The following is a 17,487-nucleotide window of genomic DNA, read 5'->3' on the forward strand; positions in this document are numbered from 1 at the left end:
TCTCACGTCTTCTCTCCCCTGTGAAGCACAAGGGGTTAAAGGTGTTTTTAAAATGACACTGCTGCAACACATCCCTTATCCATTCAGAGGACATACCTGGTATGCAATTATCATCCCCAAATATGCCCTCAACAAACAAAATCATAGCCTGCTTTTAATAAGGCTTACTTTCTTATGTGAGGAGTCTCTGTGCTCACTGAGTGATACCTCATAAGTTTTCTCTGAGGAACAGATGGTGATGTTTCGACAGGTCCCAGAGATTCCTGGCTCTCCATTGGTAAATGACTCAGTGTGTTCGCTCGCCTCCGAAAGCTCTGCTGGGGCAACGCAACAGACTGCTCCAGAGAGGAATCCTCTGTGTCACTGCAGAGATCATCCACTGACCCACTGGTCTTGACAGCATTTTCTGCAGGAAGCACAGGAACTCTGTCTTTCTCCTTTTCGCACAATGGTGGCTCCTAGCAGTTCAAGAAATGAGGTTATCAATGTATGAGCTTAGAATCCATCTTTGAGATTGCAGTACCATGTCATCTACTTCAAACACACATTTTTATCAAGCTAGGTCAAAGAAAGATATTAGATGTTTTATGTCCTTGTCATTCATCACTTAGGCCACCATAGAAAAGTCTTTATTTTACAGAGAAAAATTTGAGTAATTTTGAGAGTAATTGTATTTTATAGTATGCTGAATACAACTCAGAAGAAATAGGGTCAGAACAAAAGGGTGAGGTTTGGCTAACAGTTAAAAGGGTGGCATTGCAGAATCCTGTATCTTTAGCAACCCATCTAACCACATAATACTCCTCTTGTCTACCTGCAGATTCACACAAAGAACTTCAGCCTATGACTAGGTGCCTGTTTCAATCCCAAGCCACACATTTTCTTTATTCCTCACCTTGTACACTTCCTGCAGAATCAGTGATTCTTTCAAAAACATAAGCAGAAAGAGCAGACTTTTGTTTATATAATGTCAGGAGTCTGCAGGTGAACAGGCATTACAGCAGAATCAACAGCTGTATATCTAAGCCTGCCGAGTGCTACACTGCCTCCAGGGAAGAAGACTGGCTTCTTCCATGCTGTTTGTTTGTATTGTGTTATACAGACTAAACGCTTTCTGACCACACAAACAGGGAAATTACTTCTTGTTTTAGTTTTATGTTTCTTTTGAATACAGTCTTGCATTCATGGTATGAACTTTCAGGGCTAAAACCAGACAGACAAGCAAGGTGATTATGGCACTTGTTTCGCAGCACACTCTTGGAAAACTCAGATGACATTATATAATATTTTATTTCACATATACTCACATATACAAAATATATATAGTACAAGGCTTTTCTAATTCAATAGCACTTCTCTGCTTTATAACATGGAACAGAATGAAAAGCTTGAAAGAAACTTGAAACATTTCTCATCTGACCATACTTCACACTTGCTTAGTTGTTTCAGGGAATATTTTTAAGTGTCTAAATATGTACAATTATTCCAGGCTTTACTTACTTTATTTGTGCTGCTTAAGGTACTGGACACAGAGCTGTCCAAATCCACAGAACCAGACCTGTCCAGTGGACCTCTGGCTTTACTGCCCTGTAGAAATAAAGCACATCAGCAGTTAAGATTATGATATATAGGGCACACCAAAGAGGTTTAGGTAGCAGAGCTGGGAGCTGTAATTTTCACAAACAGTATCAAGTTTAATTTCCTGAAATGCCTAAAAATACCCTGTTTACTTTCAGCAGCTAATTTCAATGATCTGTTAATGATAAACATTCTCAAAGAATCACAGAATTAACTAAGTTGGAAAAGAATCCCTATCACATAGAAGCTCAAGTTTTCTCCGTTATTCCAGACACTGTCTACAAGAATTTTACTAGATGTAATATTGCATAGATGCCTTCATGTTCTTAGTGCCATTCTTTATATACCTCATCTTCAAATAATCTACAGGATTTAAAAGTTCAGGTATCACACTACTCATCAGTTCTCTGTCACTAATAAACACATCTCATTAGAAATGCTTAGTCAGCTCCTCAGTAGTTTCCTTCTACATAAAGAGATGTGAACAATTACAATTACTTTTTAAATTTTCTAAATCCAGAAGAGAAATAAACCAATTGTTGCTTTTCATAAGTCCTCACGTTAACTTCATATTAATTTTTTGAAATGCCTATCTACACACTTTCTTGTCTAGGAATTAATTCACTTCATCCAGGACTTGGTATTCTCTCTACCAAAGCCCTGCTTTTTTTTCTTCTAAAATGTACAGTCAAATATTTTTGTCACTGTAACTTTAACAACCTTCGGGCTACAGCCTGTAATGATAACAAATATGACTGTTCTATCAAATAAAAAAAGCAATGACATTATGTTCAAAGACAATAAACATGAAGATGCTTACACGCGATAAAATACTTTCAAAAGATTCTGTAAGAGATCTTTTTGCTTTGTTCTTTAACATGTCTAATCTGAATCTCGGAGCACTGCTGGACACTTCATTTACAGCATTCTCAGCAGGAGGTTGTGAAGCCTGTAAGTGAATAAAAACAGAAATGAAAATACTCAACAGCATGGAGAAAATCTCAGTGAACAGTTTGAAGACTTCTATAACCTGAATCAATAGTTTTTCCTGGTGTCCTCAATTTGTCATGCCTTTTTCTCTACAGATACTTGTACTGAAATTTAACAAACTACCCTAAAAAGGACAGAAAATCTCCTACAGGAAACGTTGAATGAACAAGCATGCTTCAGAAGAATTGCTGTCTTAATACAGATTTTCAGCTCTGTTTATAAATTTTCATTTATGCCAATGTAGAATTGTACAAATTCCAAATGTTGAAGCATAAGAGATTAGAGATTTCTCATGGATTTCCTTTTCTTCAACCAAGAAAAGAATCAAAATCTCATCATGAACAGAAACTCTGAACTTTCCCCATTATAGTAAAATGGGTCTTTCTAAGGACCAGGAAGATGTGTAACAATCTAACTCTTCTATATATTTCGCCACTAAAAATATTTCCACCTTAATACTAACAGTCAATTGAGAGTTTTGCTTCTTAAATAAATACTTCAGTCCATTTTTAGTGCTGGTGAATACTAATGCAGCAAACATAAAAATGATACTATGATGCAGATACTACTCTCCAAACCCAGTATCCGCAGTAGAAAGCAGAGCTCAGTTTCCAATGCTATTTTGGGGGTTTATCTTGAAGGTGACAGGCACCATAGCCCTCCCTACTTGTCCCTAAATTCAGAGATCTGAATGCTTGATTGGTGCAATTACTAGTACTGGGCAGCTGAATGACATATTATAACCATCACCAAATTGTCCTGCCTAGATGTCATTTTAAAACACTGTTTCCAGTATGACAACTTTACAGGCTCCTGTATTTTCTTTTTACCTTCTGTCCTGGTTTTGCCAGGACAGGGTTAATTTTTGCAGTACTTGGGAGGGGGCATGGCCAGGACCTGAAGGATATTTTATACCATCTGTCATTGCTGGAGGTAGGGGGAAAAGGCCTCTCTTCAGAGAGAAGGGGCTCCTTTCAGTCAAATAAATGTGTCAGCAGGGAACCTCCCAGTACTATCTGTCACTGGGGGGTGGATTCTGTGTGAATAATTTCTTTTCCTGTACCCTCTGTGACTAGTATTGTTACTATTACTGATCATTTTCTTACTTCATTGCTGTTTCCTGTAAATTGTTCTTATCTCATGCTTTCTGCCTTCTGTGATCTTTGCCTTTTGTGCCTCCAATTGTCCTCTTCATCCCACTGCAGTAGGTGCCTGGCTTGGAGAGTCTTGGTGGGGGCACTGAATGGGAAGTACCATTCCTAAACCACATCACCTTCCCTCACCTTATTCTCCAAGGGTAAATCAGATGCTGCTTGCTATTACATTCTTATGAAAGGACATTCACTTTGAAGTGTTTTTGTTAAACAAGATCCATGTACTAGCATCACATTTCATCTTTTTTCTCCCCTGATTTAAATATATATATTTTTAAAGGCAATGCAAATTATAAAAGTGCATGTGCAGAACAGAGGGGAATCAGGGTGTCATGGGTTAATGATTGCTGAGACAAATAACAGAGTATGTGTTCAAAGGTATCTGCTATTAGGAGGCCTGGAGATAAAGTATCAGAGTAAATATAAAATGTTATGCTGAGACAAATGATAGACTGTGGGGAAGTCAGTTCTCAGATCACTGGCATCTCTGCAAGTGTCAGATTAACCAATTTGGTTTCAGGAACTGAGCAAATAGATTGAAGTAGGCCTCGTACATTTTCAAATCATTGGAGACACATTAAGATCTTATCTTGCTTTGTATATCCCTATTTTCAAGCAGTGACTGACAACTATTTGACAATAAGCTAGCATTACACCAGATAAAAATATGTCACATATGATGACAAGAGGACCTCAGGCAATGTTTCTTCCTCTTATCCCACAAATGAAATGTTTTTTTCTTAAAAGCATATTTCTGGTGAGATGCCCAAGACAGTAAATCAGAAAGTGAAATATGCAATTCTCTTTCTGTTTTCTCAGGGAAGTCAATAATTAGCTAGTAAGCCATAAAAGGAGAAGAGATTAACAAAGTGAAAATACAGTAAAGGAAGATTTGCTGCTACTTTCCTAATTTCTTCACAGGTCTCATTACTTTTCATATATTCATTTGCTAGTTTATATCACAAATGGCTGACAGCAGTCATCACAGTGGAATTACCAACCAACAGAGGGACAGTCAAGACTTTTTAAGAGGGTCTAAATAATTGCTACTGAATGTTTCCAGAGAATGGATGGAATCCTTTTTTAAAAACTAACCTCCTTGAGTTGTCTCAAGGTAGCTACTCACAAACCAAGACATCCAAAATCACTAATCCTTCGGAAAAACCTTAAGTGTGCTGTATAAATAGCCAGTTAAACAGCATTGATGGAACCTCATAGAGAATAAAAGATAGTTCATCTCTTTGGACATGGATGAGAGTCTCTAATGCTTTTTCTGCAGCAATCCTCCTCCTCTTAAGGCCACTTCAAATGGTTGTTTGCACACAAGAAATAACTATCAGTCTTGGGAAGTGCAATAGGCTTTATCAATGGTCAAGTCCAATGTGTTGTCATTACACTGACTGAACACTGATAGTGAGATGGCAAATGCCACAGATCAGCTGAGAGCAATCACAAATTCATTATATATTGAATATATAATTATATACCTCACATATATTGAATTTTCATTGCATTGAAAACAAATAAACAATATAGTAGTAGTCTGCCTTGTTTGCACCTCTGTCTCCTAGTTCTGAAACCAGACTGTACCAGGGACCTCAAAATCAGAGATACTTGTTTTGGCACATGAACCATAAGCAAACTCAATATTCACCACTGCTTACACACTGAAGTTTCAAATTGCAAGTGATGAAAATCTGCCTTTGGAAAGATATAAAAATCAAATGAATTTTTTTTTTCCTGGCTTCTCCTTACATGAACTAAAATTGAATGATTAATTACCTGTTTTGCTTCTCCAATATGAACATGGTCCTTCTGTTTTTCTTCATACATGTTTCTCAGAAGAGAGATAACTAGCTCATTCTCTTTTTGCTCATTTCGTGGTCTTAATTTCTGTAATTGAAAACACCACAAGCACAGTAATTATACATTTGTGTAACAGTTAGCAAATATTTACTCTTTTCATTTGTCACTGTAATAAATCATCAATGTAGGAACCTACATTGTTTAGTCTGTTAATGCTACTACTGCAGTCCACCAGAGGACACCAGTGTTCCAGGCAAAGCACCAATACAGCCACAAAAACACTTGACCTCACTTCATACATGACAATTTACACCTAAGAGGACAATTGTACAGATATCAAACTGCCACGAGCAAATAAAGGCTTCAAAAATATTTTTGCCAATTTTCTTTTGATATAAAGAAAACCGAACTACTGTAGTTCTGAGTTTGCAGCACACATAGAGTACTGTCCTAGAGATAGGATTCACTATGCTTCTACTAGAAACCTTCACACTGGATATTTAGTTTGTGGGAAATGACATAAGTTTTTTATAAATTAGTGCACAAGGTGAACGTATTTATCTGTGCTGCATTTTATTTAGATCTGAATTATTGTAAGAGAAGATTTTAAAACAATTGATTGAAGAATTTAATCCCAGAAACTTAACTTTTGAAAAACATATGTATAATACAGAGGATATAGTATGAATCAATGCTAAGGTAGCACATTAGATTAATAAAAGTACCACAGGAAGACAGTGACCTAAAAATGCAAATCATGGTAACAATACATGGATCTGCAAGAATACAACATTCCAGGCTGTCCAACTGAAAAAGTTAGCTGAGAAAGATGGGCAGGAAATTTGTACTTTACCCTTAGTTTTACCAAGTTAATCGTTTGCAGACCCTCACCAGAAGCAATTAACAGTTTCCTGTGACTACCAGAAGCTTTAGACTGTGTGCAGAACACTAAAAGGAACCAGTGCTGCTATCTGCCTTATCCTAAGAAATCACTTAGCTCATGGAATTGGTCCTACAAAATAACTTCCAAATTTGGTATTGAGTGATAAACCGCCACTTGGAAACACACAAAGAGACTTAAATGACTCAAGAGAGGAAGGAAACACTACTTTTTAAAAAGTCTGAAATTTCTTAATCTTCAACAGTGTGTCAATCCCAGTGATACTTCCTACAATGCACATCATCTGTTTTAAATCCAACTATGCTTTCCCCTGTCCTCAAACAGATTTAATTAAGAAGATAGAAAGTTTAACTTCTTTAATTAGTCTGACAAGAATTATGATCTAGCATAAATTTTAGGCAAGAAATTTTATGATCTGTGAATATTACAGTAATTTGTTTTGGTCAAATGCCCTCACAGTACAAGCCTTCACCCACAAAAAATGTGTTCAGTTTTACTCAGTGAGAAGGCAACATCTTCATTAAAAGCAAGGAGTATTAGGGGAAGAAAAATGAGTAAAAGTAATTTTCATCAAGAGGTAAGTTTTTAACAGCTCTAGAAGAACAACTGAAATTAAAGCACAAGCTGGCTAACAAGCAAAATAATGAATGATTCACAAAGAAAGAAAATAACTTCTGTGTTTTACACAGACGTTAGCAAAAAACAAAACTGCTTTAAAATCTTGTAGGAAACTTACCTGAACCTCTTCAAAAACAGAGGCCTGTTCCTGGTTATTTAGTGTGGTTAGATGCTTTTGTAGTTCTAGTTTAGTCTTAGAAGGGTGCAACCCTACCAAGAAGAACAAAAAAGAACAAATTACAGGGTCAAACTTTTCAGAACTAATCAATCACATAAACACGCTCATAATTTAAGCCAAAGCGTGTCAAATATTTGAGCTGGCCCATTCCACGATTTCATAAGAGGGCATTAGAAAGAACTCCAGGTTAATTTAAAGCCACTACTAAACTCATGTCTTTAAAATGAGGGACATGAACTCTGCAATGAGGAGATTTATTGAGCACAGACCAGGATTATACTCTTAGCTGAAGATTCCATTATCACACAAGATAAAATAAACCCACAATCTACTGCATTTTAACAGACTGTTTTGTTGGTGTTTTGTGCAGTGCTGTTTGGATTTTGTTTATGGTATAAATAGAATTCCCTATAATTTTCTCCAATTTCTATGTTGTGGACATTCTGAGAACGCGTAAATTTACTGCTTGTTAAGTCAAGGTCTTACTTTGCCTCTTGATTAAAAAAACATTTATTGACAGTCTAAAGCAGACTATCCTTTCATTCATATTATGTTTGCTGTTCTCATCCTGGATTAAATTCCTTTCTTCTATTTTCTGTGGAAAAACAGCAAATCATCAACAGTATTGCTCACTTCAGTTTCTGATCATGGAATACCTCCTTCAGAAGCAGATGATACGATTAACAAGATGGCATGATTGAAGGCATTAAGGAACATTTGCCTTTAAGAAACTTCCCAAAAATCACAGCTAGCTGAAAACTAAAATAGAGTGAAAGTAGTTTTGGAAGTTCTCCAGTTTCATTAAATTAACACTAGGCAGGTTTTAATCCAACAAGCCACTGTCATGTGATCTGACAAGCTGCTGTTGCTCTTTATTCACCTCAAACATCATATCAATGAAGCAAATCTAAATGTGAAATTTGCTGAAACATAAAGAGGTTTTTTTGTGTCTTGAACTTCTGGGAAAATTCTAATTTCTGCATTTTCATGAAGGAGCATAAATCAACATCATAAACACACATATTAAAAGCATACTGTTCAGTTCCTGCTTAGTGATAGCATAATGCCATTTTCTAAGTGGATTCAAAAGGATAGCAGGTCATAGCTATTGCAGCATCTACCCTTCACAGGCTCCTTATCTAGTCTTCTGCATTTATAGGGCTAATTGAGCCAAACAAGCTGCAACTCACTAATGTTTACATTTGTAGATAGTTCACAAAAGTTCAACTAAAACACAATAAAGGAGCTTAACTCTTGTTGGAAAATTCTGATTACTTTACAGAAAACCTGACACTACAGTCCTCTACATAAAAGGCTTTCAACTTTTCACCTCAAGTCCCAAGCTCTCTTTAAGCACTAATTTCTTTAGAATTTCACATACTGTCCCCCAATGAAACTGCCAGAAAAAAATATTCAACCAGAAAATTCCTTAAACTTCACCTTCTATCTTTTCACAGAGTTTATGCAAACTTTGCATAGGACACCCTTCACAGAGCTGGGGCTGGGCCTTGGAAGTTTGTTGCACAGCAGCCACGGTGAAAGCCTGTTTCAGTGTCATCATGATTTCATCAACCTGAAAAGATTGGGATGCAAAAGAACAGAATTTTACTCTTCCACTGTTTTCCTTAACACAAACACAACAGTCTTTTAGCATGATACTGCCTCTGCTTGGGAGTGTGCTTATGACTATAAAGGCAAGCTGTTGGTTCTGTGCACAAACACACAAGCATGATAAAACTCATCATGAACTCATGTCACTTCCAGACCACCCAATTTTATTACCGTGGTCTAATGAAAGATCCCATCCTCTATCTCAAACCCCTTTCCTGCCTATGATAAAAAACCTTGCTGCAGTTCTGATACACTGGCCTTACTCGGAGCACAGGAGTGTAGTCCTGATTTTCAGAATAGGTGCCCTAAGAGAAAACTCTCCCCAAAAAGGAGGCATTAGATCTAGCTAAGTTTGTGAAATGAAAGGAAGATTTTGTGGATTTTAAAGAGGATTTTAACTCCTGCCCTCAAAACAAATGGAAAGGTCTCTTGCAGACTGCTATATTAGTTACAATTCTGAAATACTTGTATTTCTGAGTGGAGTAGGATTTGAAGACATTAAGCAACATAAAGAGCATGGAGCAATAGAAGACTATTAGGACCTAATATTCTATTTGAGTATCCTCTTCTTTCACTTACCAGTGCTTCATCTGTACACTGAAACACATAGCAAACAAAGTGGAAGCCTCCATTTTCTGAAGACTCTCTGCAGATGAACCCAAAGTGATCCACATGTCTAATTCCCTAACAAAGAAACAACAGCAACGAAACAGTCATATCTACTTTCAATGTTTTGTACTGTATTTCTTTCAGGAAGAAAAGAACAAAACAGCATTACAGGTCACTTTTATCTGTTACAGCCACATTAAAGACATCTGCCATTAAAATTCTGTCCTGTTATAGAATCGAATACTTCATGAATCTTTTGAATTTCAAGTAACTCAGACATTGCTTGTTTGTTTGTTTTGTTTTTAATGGATGAACAATAAAAGACTCATATAACAGACCCAGACAGTAATAAATTCTATTCAAAATGTATTTTACTCTGAAATTTTCAGAGTATCTGCCTGTATGTTTAGTGATGAAGGCTACTGCCATCAAATTAAAAATCAAAGTAATTTATGGAAAACAAAACCCACAAAACCAAAAAAACTCAGGCAGAAGGGCAGAGAAGCAAACTCTGTGGCACAAGGAACAGGGATTACTAGTGAATGATGAGGCTCTGACACATGCCTGCCCTCAGTAAATCACATATACTACCTTTGTATGGCAAAGGACTGCCCTTATTTAAACACAAGGAGAGAGGATTACATGAGCATTCACGAGTAGAGAAGATTTAAACAACAAAATAAGAGAAAAAGAATACACTACAATCTTACCTGAGAACAAAAGGATATTTCCTTAAAGCTTTTCTCAATTGCAACTTTTTTTGTGTCGGGACTGATAAGGTAAACTTCAGACTGGCCAATCTAAAAAGAGCAAAATAAATTGCAAGGTGCTAACAAGTAACATTACACTTCCTTTTGTCCTACTATAAAAATGCTTCCTGAATATAAACCTCAAATTTTTTTCTACCTGTATATTTATATCAGTTAGTATATTACTACCAGAAAAAACACTGAAGCAACACTGATTTGGCAATGAGAGCTCTGCACATTCTGGCACTGAGGTTTAAGGACACAAGAAACTGAAAATAATGTTTAAACAGATGAGAGCAATGTTGTATCACAAGTAACCTACTTTGCACTGAGAGAAATATACTCATGCTCCCTTTCCTTATTATCTGCAGTCTTGGAATGCACCACAGTCACAGAAGCTACTTAATGAGATTGCCCTGAAATTTAAATCCAAGTGTGTGGCTCTTCTTGTATTCCACCTAGTAATTTTTTAGAGTTTTGTTTATTTACTTATGGCACACATAACATTTAATTTAAAGCACTTAATTCAAAACCTATACAAATTAATTTAGTGGAGTATATTTTCTAATGTAATTTAATCTGTAGGCCATTTGTTCAGTCAAAAGACAATGCTAAGTATTGATGAGCAAATGGCATTTTTTAGGTGAAACTGTTGTTTTCATTTTTTCAGCTTCTGGCAGCATCTTTGTAAGATAATAACAGAAAATTTAAATTCCTCATATTTTCTAGCATGTCAAAGGCTGTCAAAAACAAGTCTCATTTCAGATTTTAGTAAGGCAGGTGGAATTTGGATCCACTCATGAGCATGAGAAACCTGCTTCAATCACTACCAAATCCCAAAAGATGCACATAAAAACATCAGCAGCACTAATAAAACTGTACTTTCTTATGAAAGGGGGAAGGGACAAATCGTGCGTGTGAATAGATCAAGTCAGATGTGCCACCTCTGTATGTCTAAAAATGGTCCTGTGCATTCACCTTCCACCTCTTCTTCCACTTCAACCAGTCGCAATGGTTTCCCCCAGATGCCTGCTGGTTTCCTTGTATTGTCCCTGGGGCTGATCTTGCCTCTGTTCATGGGGCTATTCCTTCCAACACCTACTCAGCAGCATCCTGATTGCTGCTGTCTTCCCCTCCCTGCAGCAAGAGGCTCCTTCTTATTGCTCAGTCCCACATCATTCTTTCACATTTGGCCCCTGGGCAGTACTGATTGTTTGAAATCAACTGAACAAGGGGGAAAAACCCAAACCAATGAACCTCTTCCCACTCACCTCCAAAAGAAAAACCTAAAAATATCCCCCACCTCCCCCCAAACCCTAAGAAATCAGCTAGGAAAGCAGTTCTTCAGAAGATATATGAAAATCAGAACAGTTTAAATCAGGTGAGGAAAGCTGGCAGATAACTAATCTGAGTATTTTTCATGCCTTATACATCAACCAACTTTTGCTTCAGTTGTGGAAAAAATCTAAGTAGCTAACAGAATATACCAACCATTTTTTTTCCTCTGGATATTAAGTTACTTGTGTTTCATATGCAGCCACACAGAAAGGGATGAGATCTGAGCAAGCCACCTGCAGTCCCTGACTCAGAACCTGCTGAACACAGGGGACAGCTAACCAACAAACTCAGCTCTGCCATGAGCTGCTGCCTGTGGATACTGAAGGCACAAACTAGAGTTACTTCACTTCCGTATATTCAGCTGAATTTAGACTGGTTGAATACAAAAAGAATACAGCTGCGCATACTAAACAATATTTTCCCAGGCAAAAAGCAACCCAAGACACAAAGCCAGATCAGCAAAGCCTCAATTCAGAAATGTGCCTGCAAGCAGGTGACTGACATTATATCCAGGCTGAAGCTGTAGGTATCTTTGAGAACTACTGCATCTATTTAATATAAATTAAAAATGCACTCACTGGAGTAAGAGGATCTGGACCTACCAGCCCAACTATAATCTCTCTGCTTCTAGAATATGTGCCATGAATCAATAATGGAGCAATGATTTATTTAAAATTAGGCATTATTATTGCAAAGGGTACCTATATTTTCTGTGTGAAATACACACTCAAGGGAAGGAAGGTGAACATGGCTTTCTTTTTACTAGGGAAGAAACATCTCTCCATCTTCTTTGTACTCTCTGTTTGACATCAGCCTGCACTACCAAACAGAAGCTTTAATTCAGGTATCACTGACTGTGACATTTTCTGCATGCTACTTTTACAGACATAACACAGCGACAATCCTTCTTAAGGATTCTCTTTCCCTGCTTTAAAAAACCTGCTGTAATTGTACACACTCCACTCCATTACTGGCTTTAAGCACACCTAGCTCCAAAAGCAGCTGAGAGATCCAAGATGACCTTAGGAGAGTCAGTCTTTGCAGAACCAGCTCCAGGTTTGTATTATGTTCAGAAGATACAAGCTAAATAAAATATGTTACACAGCTTAACTATCATGAGGATTGTAAGAGGAGCAAATACCACATTCCTTACTCGCTTCTTAGTTCTTGGAAAATAGTTTTGCTGCTCATCTATCAAGGCAAGGGCATTGCTAGCCACACCAAAGCAGGGCAGGAGTGGAGGCATGTGTGGAGTAGTGTAGGAAGCTATTACACTTCTACTCCATCATTACACAGACTGGTTGGCAGCAGGAGCACCTTCGTCAATTAAACTGCTTATCCTGGGAAAAAGTCTACTAGCTCTCAGTCATGGTTTTGTCCTTCTGCTCTAGTTAGGGTTAATGCATTCCCCTGGAAATTTATTTCTGCTGATACTAGCTAGTATAAGTGTACATACCATTCTGCAATTGCACAACTACCTACTAACTTGCAGTAACTTTCTAAAAAATTTCTTTAGAAGCCCAAGGTTTCAGGTAGTACTGCTTTAAACTATTTAATATAAACTTATTTAGAATATGTAAACCCATTTGCACTAACAAGCAATGCTCTCCAGTGAAATAGGCAAGTTTAAGTTAAGCTCTGGTAATTGCAATTAAGTTATCAAAGAAATAACTGCCATCTGTCAGAACATCTGCTTTGGTGTCTGCCACTCCAAACTCCAAGATGTGCAAACGCCACCAGAAGCCGCAAATCTTGCTTTACCGTAAACAACATAGTCCGGTTTTCTGCAATGTCAGTTGGCTGCACAACACTGCGTCCATAGATGAGTTGACTTCTTAGGTTCAGTGAAATTGCATCCTCTTCAAAAGACCTGACAAAGCTGTTACTCCTAAGGCTTCCCTCTTGGAAATCCTTCTTAAAAGCAAAGGAACGAAGTCCAGGTTGAGAAAAAGATTTCCTAATTGGCCTTTTCTCCTCCTCTTCATTGACCAAGGGCTGGAATACGGACCGCAATTTGCTGCTGAAAGAGAAACCTCCAAAGTTGTTGGCAGTTTCATGTTGTTGTGATGATGAGTTGAAATCTGAATTTTTTGTACAACTTGCACGGTTAAATTTCTCAATGCATTCATCTATGAGTGCTGGAGGTGCATTTTTATGTGCTACTGTTACCCGTCCACAGAACAGCACCTCAAACTTTTTGGCAAAAGGGTCTTCAACATCTGAGAGGTTATTCTGAAACTCTTCTTGACGGGCAATTTTTCCAGCTTGTCGAATAGAGCTTATAATCTCAGGCACCTACAGGAGGGGGAAAAAAATACACATTAGCATCGGGTGCTTTATGACAAACAAACTGCAAAATTAACAGGCTCCCTGTTGTGATTTTCCTGGAAAGATACTTTGATTTAGTTTCAAAAATAAAAGACAAGTTGAAGGAATCTTCTTTTATTTAAGAGACACATTATAGCAGTTAAATAACACTGAGAAGAGGAATTTCTCATTTGTCCTCTTCCCAGGAGTTCACCACCACCAATACTTTGTCAAAAGAGCTTTTTCCCTTGTAATGCTCTTCGTCTTCAGTAAAACTTTAGCCGCTGAAGCAACCAGTATAACGTGACAAATTCCAACTCAAAATGAAAGACAGAAGTACTTCAGAAAGCATACAAGAAGCCATGGACTAATTAATAGGTAAAGTTATTCAATCTCTGTTATTTTTCACTCCCTTCTCTTACTCAAACACTCATGTCATGTAGGTTAATGATTCTCTTGCAAATTTGCTTTGCCCTTCATAATAGCATGTTACATTGTTATGGCAGTTTAATGGGCTTTAAAAAACGTAAATAGTTGTATTTTTTAATAACTATATTCATTATTTTAGATGTTCATTTTTATTCTACTATCTTAGATGACTTGCAGGGCATCTGTATGAGACAGCAGTCTGCTACAGATCACAGATGTTGTAATTAGAACCCAAAGTGCCATGTGACACACTCTGAGTGACAGTAAACGGCCCCAGTTGCTGATATGGTTAGACAGTAGTGATATGCATATGCTCTCTGCTAAGCTGCTGTGAGGCCAACGCTTGGTTACATCACACTGCTTTGACTGACCTAGGAGATTAAGGTTCTTCTGCAGTCTGTGCTGCTCCTGCTGTAATGAAAAATGTGAGGTCACCATCTATGATTACAACTGCTAATTCTGCCAGCTTTTTAATCAAAGTTACTTTGAGAAAAATCCATGCAAAGTGTGCTAATTTCCCGACAAAACAAATTTCCCCTGTCAAGCATCAACTGGAACTCGCTTTACTTATAAGTATTTGTTTGCAGATAGTACAGAAAGAAGTCTGGGAGCAGCAGACTAAAATAGCAGCCCAGAAGAACCCCCTCCTCTACAAGAAAAGGCATCCCTAAACCCAGAGAATATTTTGGAGACCAGGTCTCTGGTTTTTTTTTGACATTTTTATGGTTATCTATTGTTTTATCACTATGCAGCAATGAGCATAAACCAACTGGAAACAGAAAAGGACTTTGAGGGAAAATCAAATTTGAACAGTGAAAATTGAATGAATATTCTAGGTGCTCATAAAGAGCTTAATAGGATTCCTCTTATAGACAAGGAAACAAAGACAAAGATATGGATAGGTAGGTAGGTAGGCAGACAGAGAGAGGGAGGGAGAATGAGATAGGTAGAGAGATAGACAAATAAATAGTCACACACACATAGCTAGTGGATTTAAAACAGTAAGTAACACGTTACAAAACAGGAACTCAGGAAGCATTACTTCACCCTTCAGCGTAAGGCATGAGTCACCAGCTAATCATTCAGCAAAGACAAAAGTGAAGAGTGGGCAAGAAAAGCAGGGTCAGGAATTCATAAGTCCATTCTCTAATATGCCACAAACCAGTCAGAAAGCCTTGGGCTCAGTTTTGTGCCTAACTTCTTAATCATACACAAGAAGAACATTAAGGGTATAACAAACCTTTAGTACCTCAAACAACCTACATTTGCTCTACAGTGAGCTTAGGGTCTACCTCAGTTCTATTTACTCAATACTCCTTCAAAGAAACAATTTTGAGTGGCATAACGTAGCAGAATAACAGTAAAACATAAAACTTCAGTCTACCCACATGTGAAGCTGCAATAGGTTAGAATTTTAATAAACACGTTTTACTCTTGTGGGAGTGTCTGGACTCACCAGCCATAGGCAATTTTACTACTGAGCTGCCCAGGATACATGCAGAAACCAACAAACCTATCTCCAGTTTTGCTGAGGCTGCAGAGGCAGCAGCAAAGGACTGAGGCATTTTCTGAACTCTGCTTACTTAGTTAAAGCCAGGAACATCAGCTCTCACCCACGCAAAGAGAGCTGCTATCTCAACCCCAGCTAAGCTCCCCCAGCAACACACACAGTCCTTAACACTAAGGACAATTTCCAGCAGTGCAGGTGCTGCAAGGGTTACAGCTGAGCTAAAGCCCTGACAAGGCGTTAGGGATCCAGCACATAAATGCAGTTACTGAATTTAACTTCTTCAATGTTTTTTATTATCAAACACCTTGGACAAAATAGCTATTCAACAGTGGCTATACTTTATATACAGACAGTGGTTAGGGAAAGACACTACATCACACAGAAGGACTTTGCAGTAGTTAATAAACTTTGTGTCTGAGGAGACCCAGCAGGCCTGTTGATGAAAAATCAAGGGGAGTATTTATTTATTTATTTTCACACATGCTAAGGCTTGAATCATGTCATTGATAAGTAACAGCTGGCTTCCGTGCTACACTTACTAAAAAACACAGACTCTTCTGTTCTCACTTATAGACCTAAAAAAAATTTCAGCCTGCTAATAAAATTTTATTACTTATGATTAGGCAATTGATGCAGCAGCAAATCATCATCTCACTTTCCTGCATGCTTATGTATGTTAAACATTTATCTATTTTCATTAGTAAAGACAAGATCCATGAGCAATGAAAAAAAACCAAACTTATTTCCCTGGAACTGCTCTTTGCCTGATCAAGATTTGTGCTCTTTTTATCTACCTGTACCACTCCAGACTTTTTATGCAAGTATGGAAAATGAACAATCCACTTGCCTTCTATATCCCCTGACACTAGCATTCTGACTAAACAGATGTGGATGTTGAATAAACAAACATGAAGTAATCAGTAGTTAAAAATAAATATATTATAATTGTTTCAGGTTATAGGCTCTATCTTGGCAAATATTTATTAACCACAGATGAAACATTTCCAGATTAAGGAGCATATTAAGCAGCATGCCAGTGGGTGATCACTAACCACATCTCTTGCAAACCTCCAAAAATTAATTAGGATGTAAAGAGAATCAGGTTTTATGGCTCTTCAATTTGTATCAAAATGCAGCATGGATGAAGTTCCTCCTGAATTAAGTTAATATTGTTTGTCTTTTAAAAGTTGTGGGCTCTTCTTGAACATAAGAATCATATATTTTTTTTTTTTTTATTGCAAAGCTGGCCACAAGCTGGCATAGGTTGCTCAGAGCGATTGCAGAATCTCCATCCTTGTGGATATGCAAACTCTGACTAGACATGGGCTGAGCAGCCTGCTCTAGGTGACCCTGCTTTGAGCAGGGGGCTGAACTGGATGGCCTCCTGAGGGGCCACCCTATGTCACTTTAGTGATATAGATATACCAACTGCTTTTATACACACCTATTGCTAAATGTGCCTACTAATCTGAGCTTGCTAAGACAGTGGGGGAAGACTGTTGCACACAGGATTTCTTCATGACATGCAAATCCTCTTTTCTAGTATGCTTCTATTCTTAAGTGTTTTCTGACTTGTTTTTTAATATAAATATATAATTAGTGGATAAAGATTATTTCTGTAATCAGAAAAACCACTGCTGCTGACCTAAAATTATTTTCCTAAAACCACAAAACTATGTGTAGAACATCAGTGTAAGCAGCAATGAACC

At 37.5% G+C, this 17,487-nt stretch overlaps 1 protein-coding gene across 17 annotated transcripts in view; it reads right to left on the reverse strand.

Moving 5' to 3' along the window:
* The window catches only part of TBC1D1 (TBC1 domain family member 1), a 97,859-nt gene that overhangs the window by 37,704 nt on the left and 42,668 nt on the right, over window positions 1-17,487 (reverse strand). For 10 of the 17 annotated variants that reach the window (XM_056489748.1, XM_056489752.1, XM_056489769.1 and 7 more), the window contains 9 exons: window positions 13,294-13,827; window positions 10,156-10,245; window positions 9,416-9,520; window positions 8,666-8,798; window positions 7,166-7,257; window positions 5,505-5,615; window positions 2,399-2,527; window positions 1,501-1,587; window positions 169-458 (listed from right to left, as the gene is read on the reverse strand). In XM_056489748.1, coding sequence (XP_056345723.1) covers window positions 169-458; window positions 1,501-1,587; window positions 2,399-2,527; window positions 5,505-5,615; window positions 7,166-7,257; window positions 8,666-8,798; window positions 9,416-9,520; window positions 10,156-10,245; window positions 13,294-13,827 — 1,571 coding nt within the window. The remainder of the gene's footprint in view (window positions 1-168; window positions 459-1,500; window positions 1,588-2,398; window positions 2,528-5,504; window positions 5,616-7,165; window positions 7,258-8,665; window positions 8,799-9,415; window positions 9,521-10,155; window positions 10,246-13,293; window positions 13,828-17,487) is intronic. The other 7 variants (XM_056489753.1, XM_056489755.1, XM_056489757.1 and 4 more) reach the window with 1 other exon arrangement.

Source organism: Oenanthe melanoleuca, chromosome 4, assembly GCF_029582105.1.
Source record: "Oenanthe melanoleuca isolate GR-GAL-2019-014 chromosome 4, OMel1.0, whole genome shotgun sequence".
Taxonomy (NCBI): Eukaryota; Metazoa; Chordata; class Aves; order Passeriformes; family Muscicapidae; genus Oenanthe; species Oenanthe melanoleuca.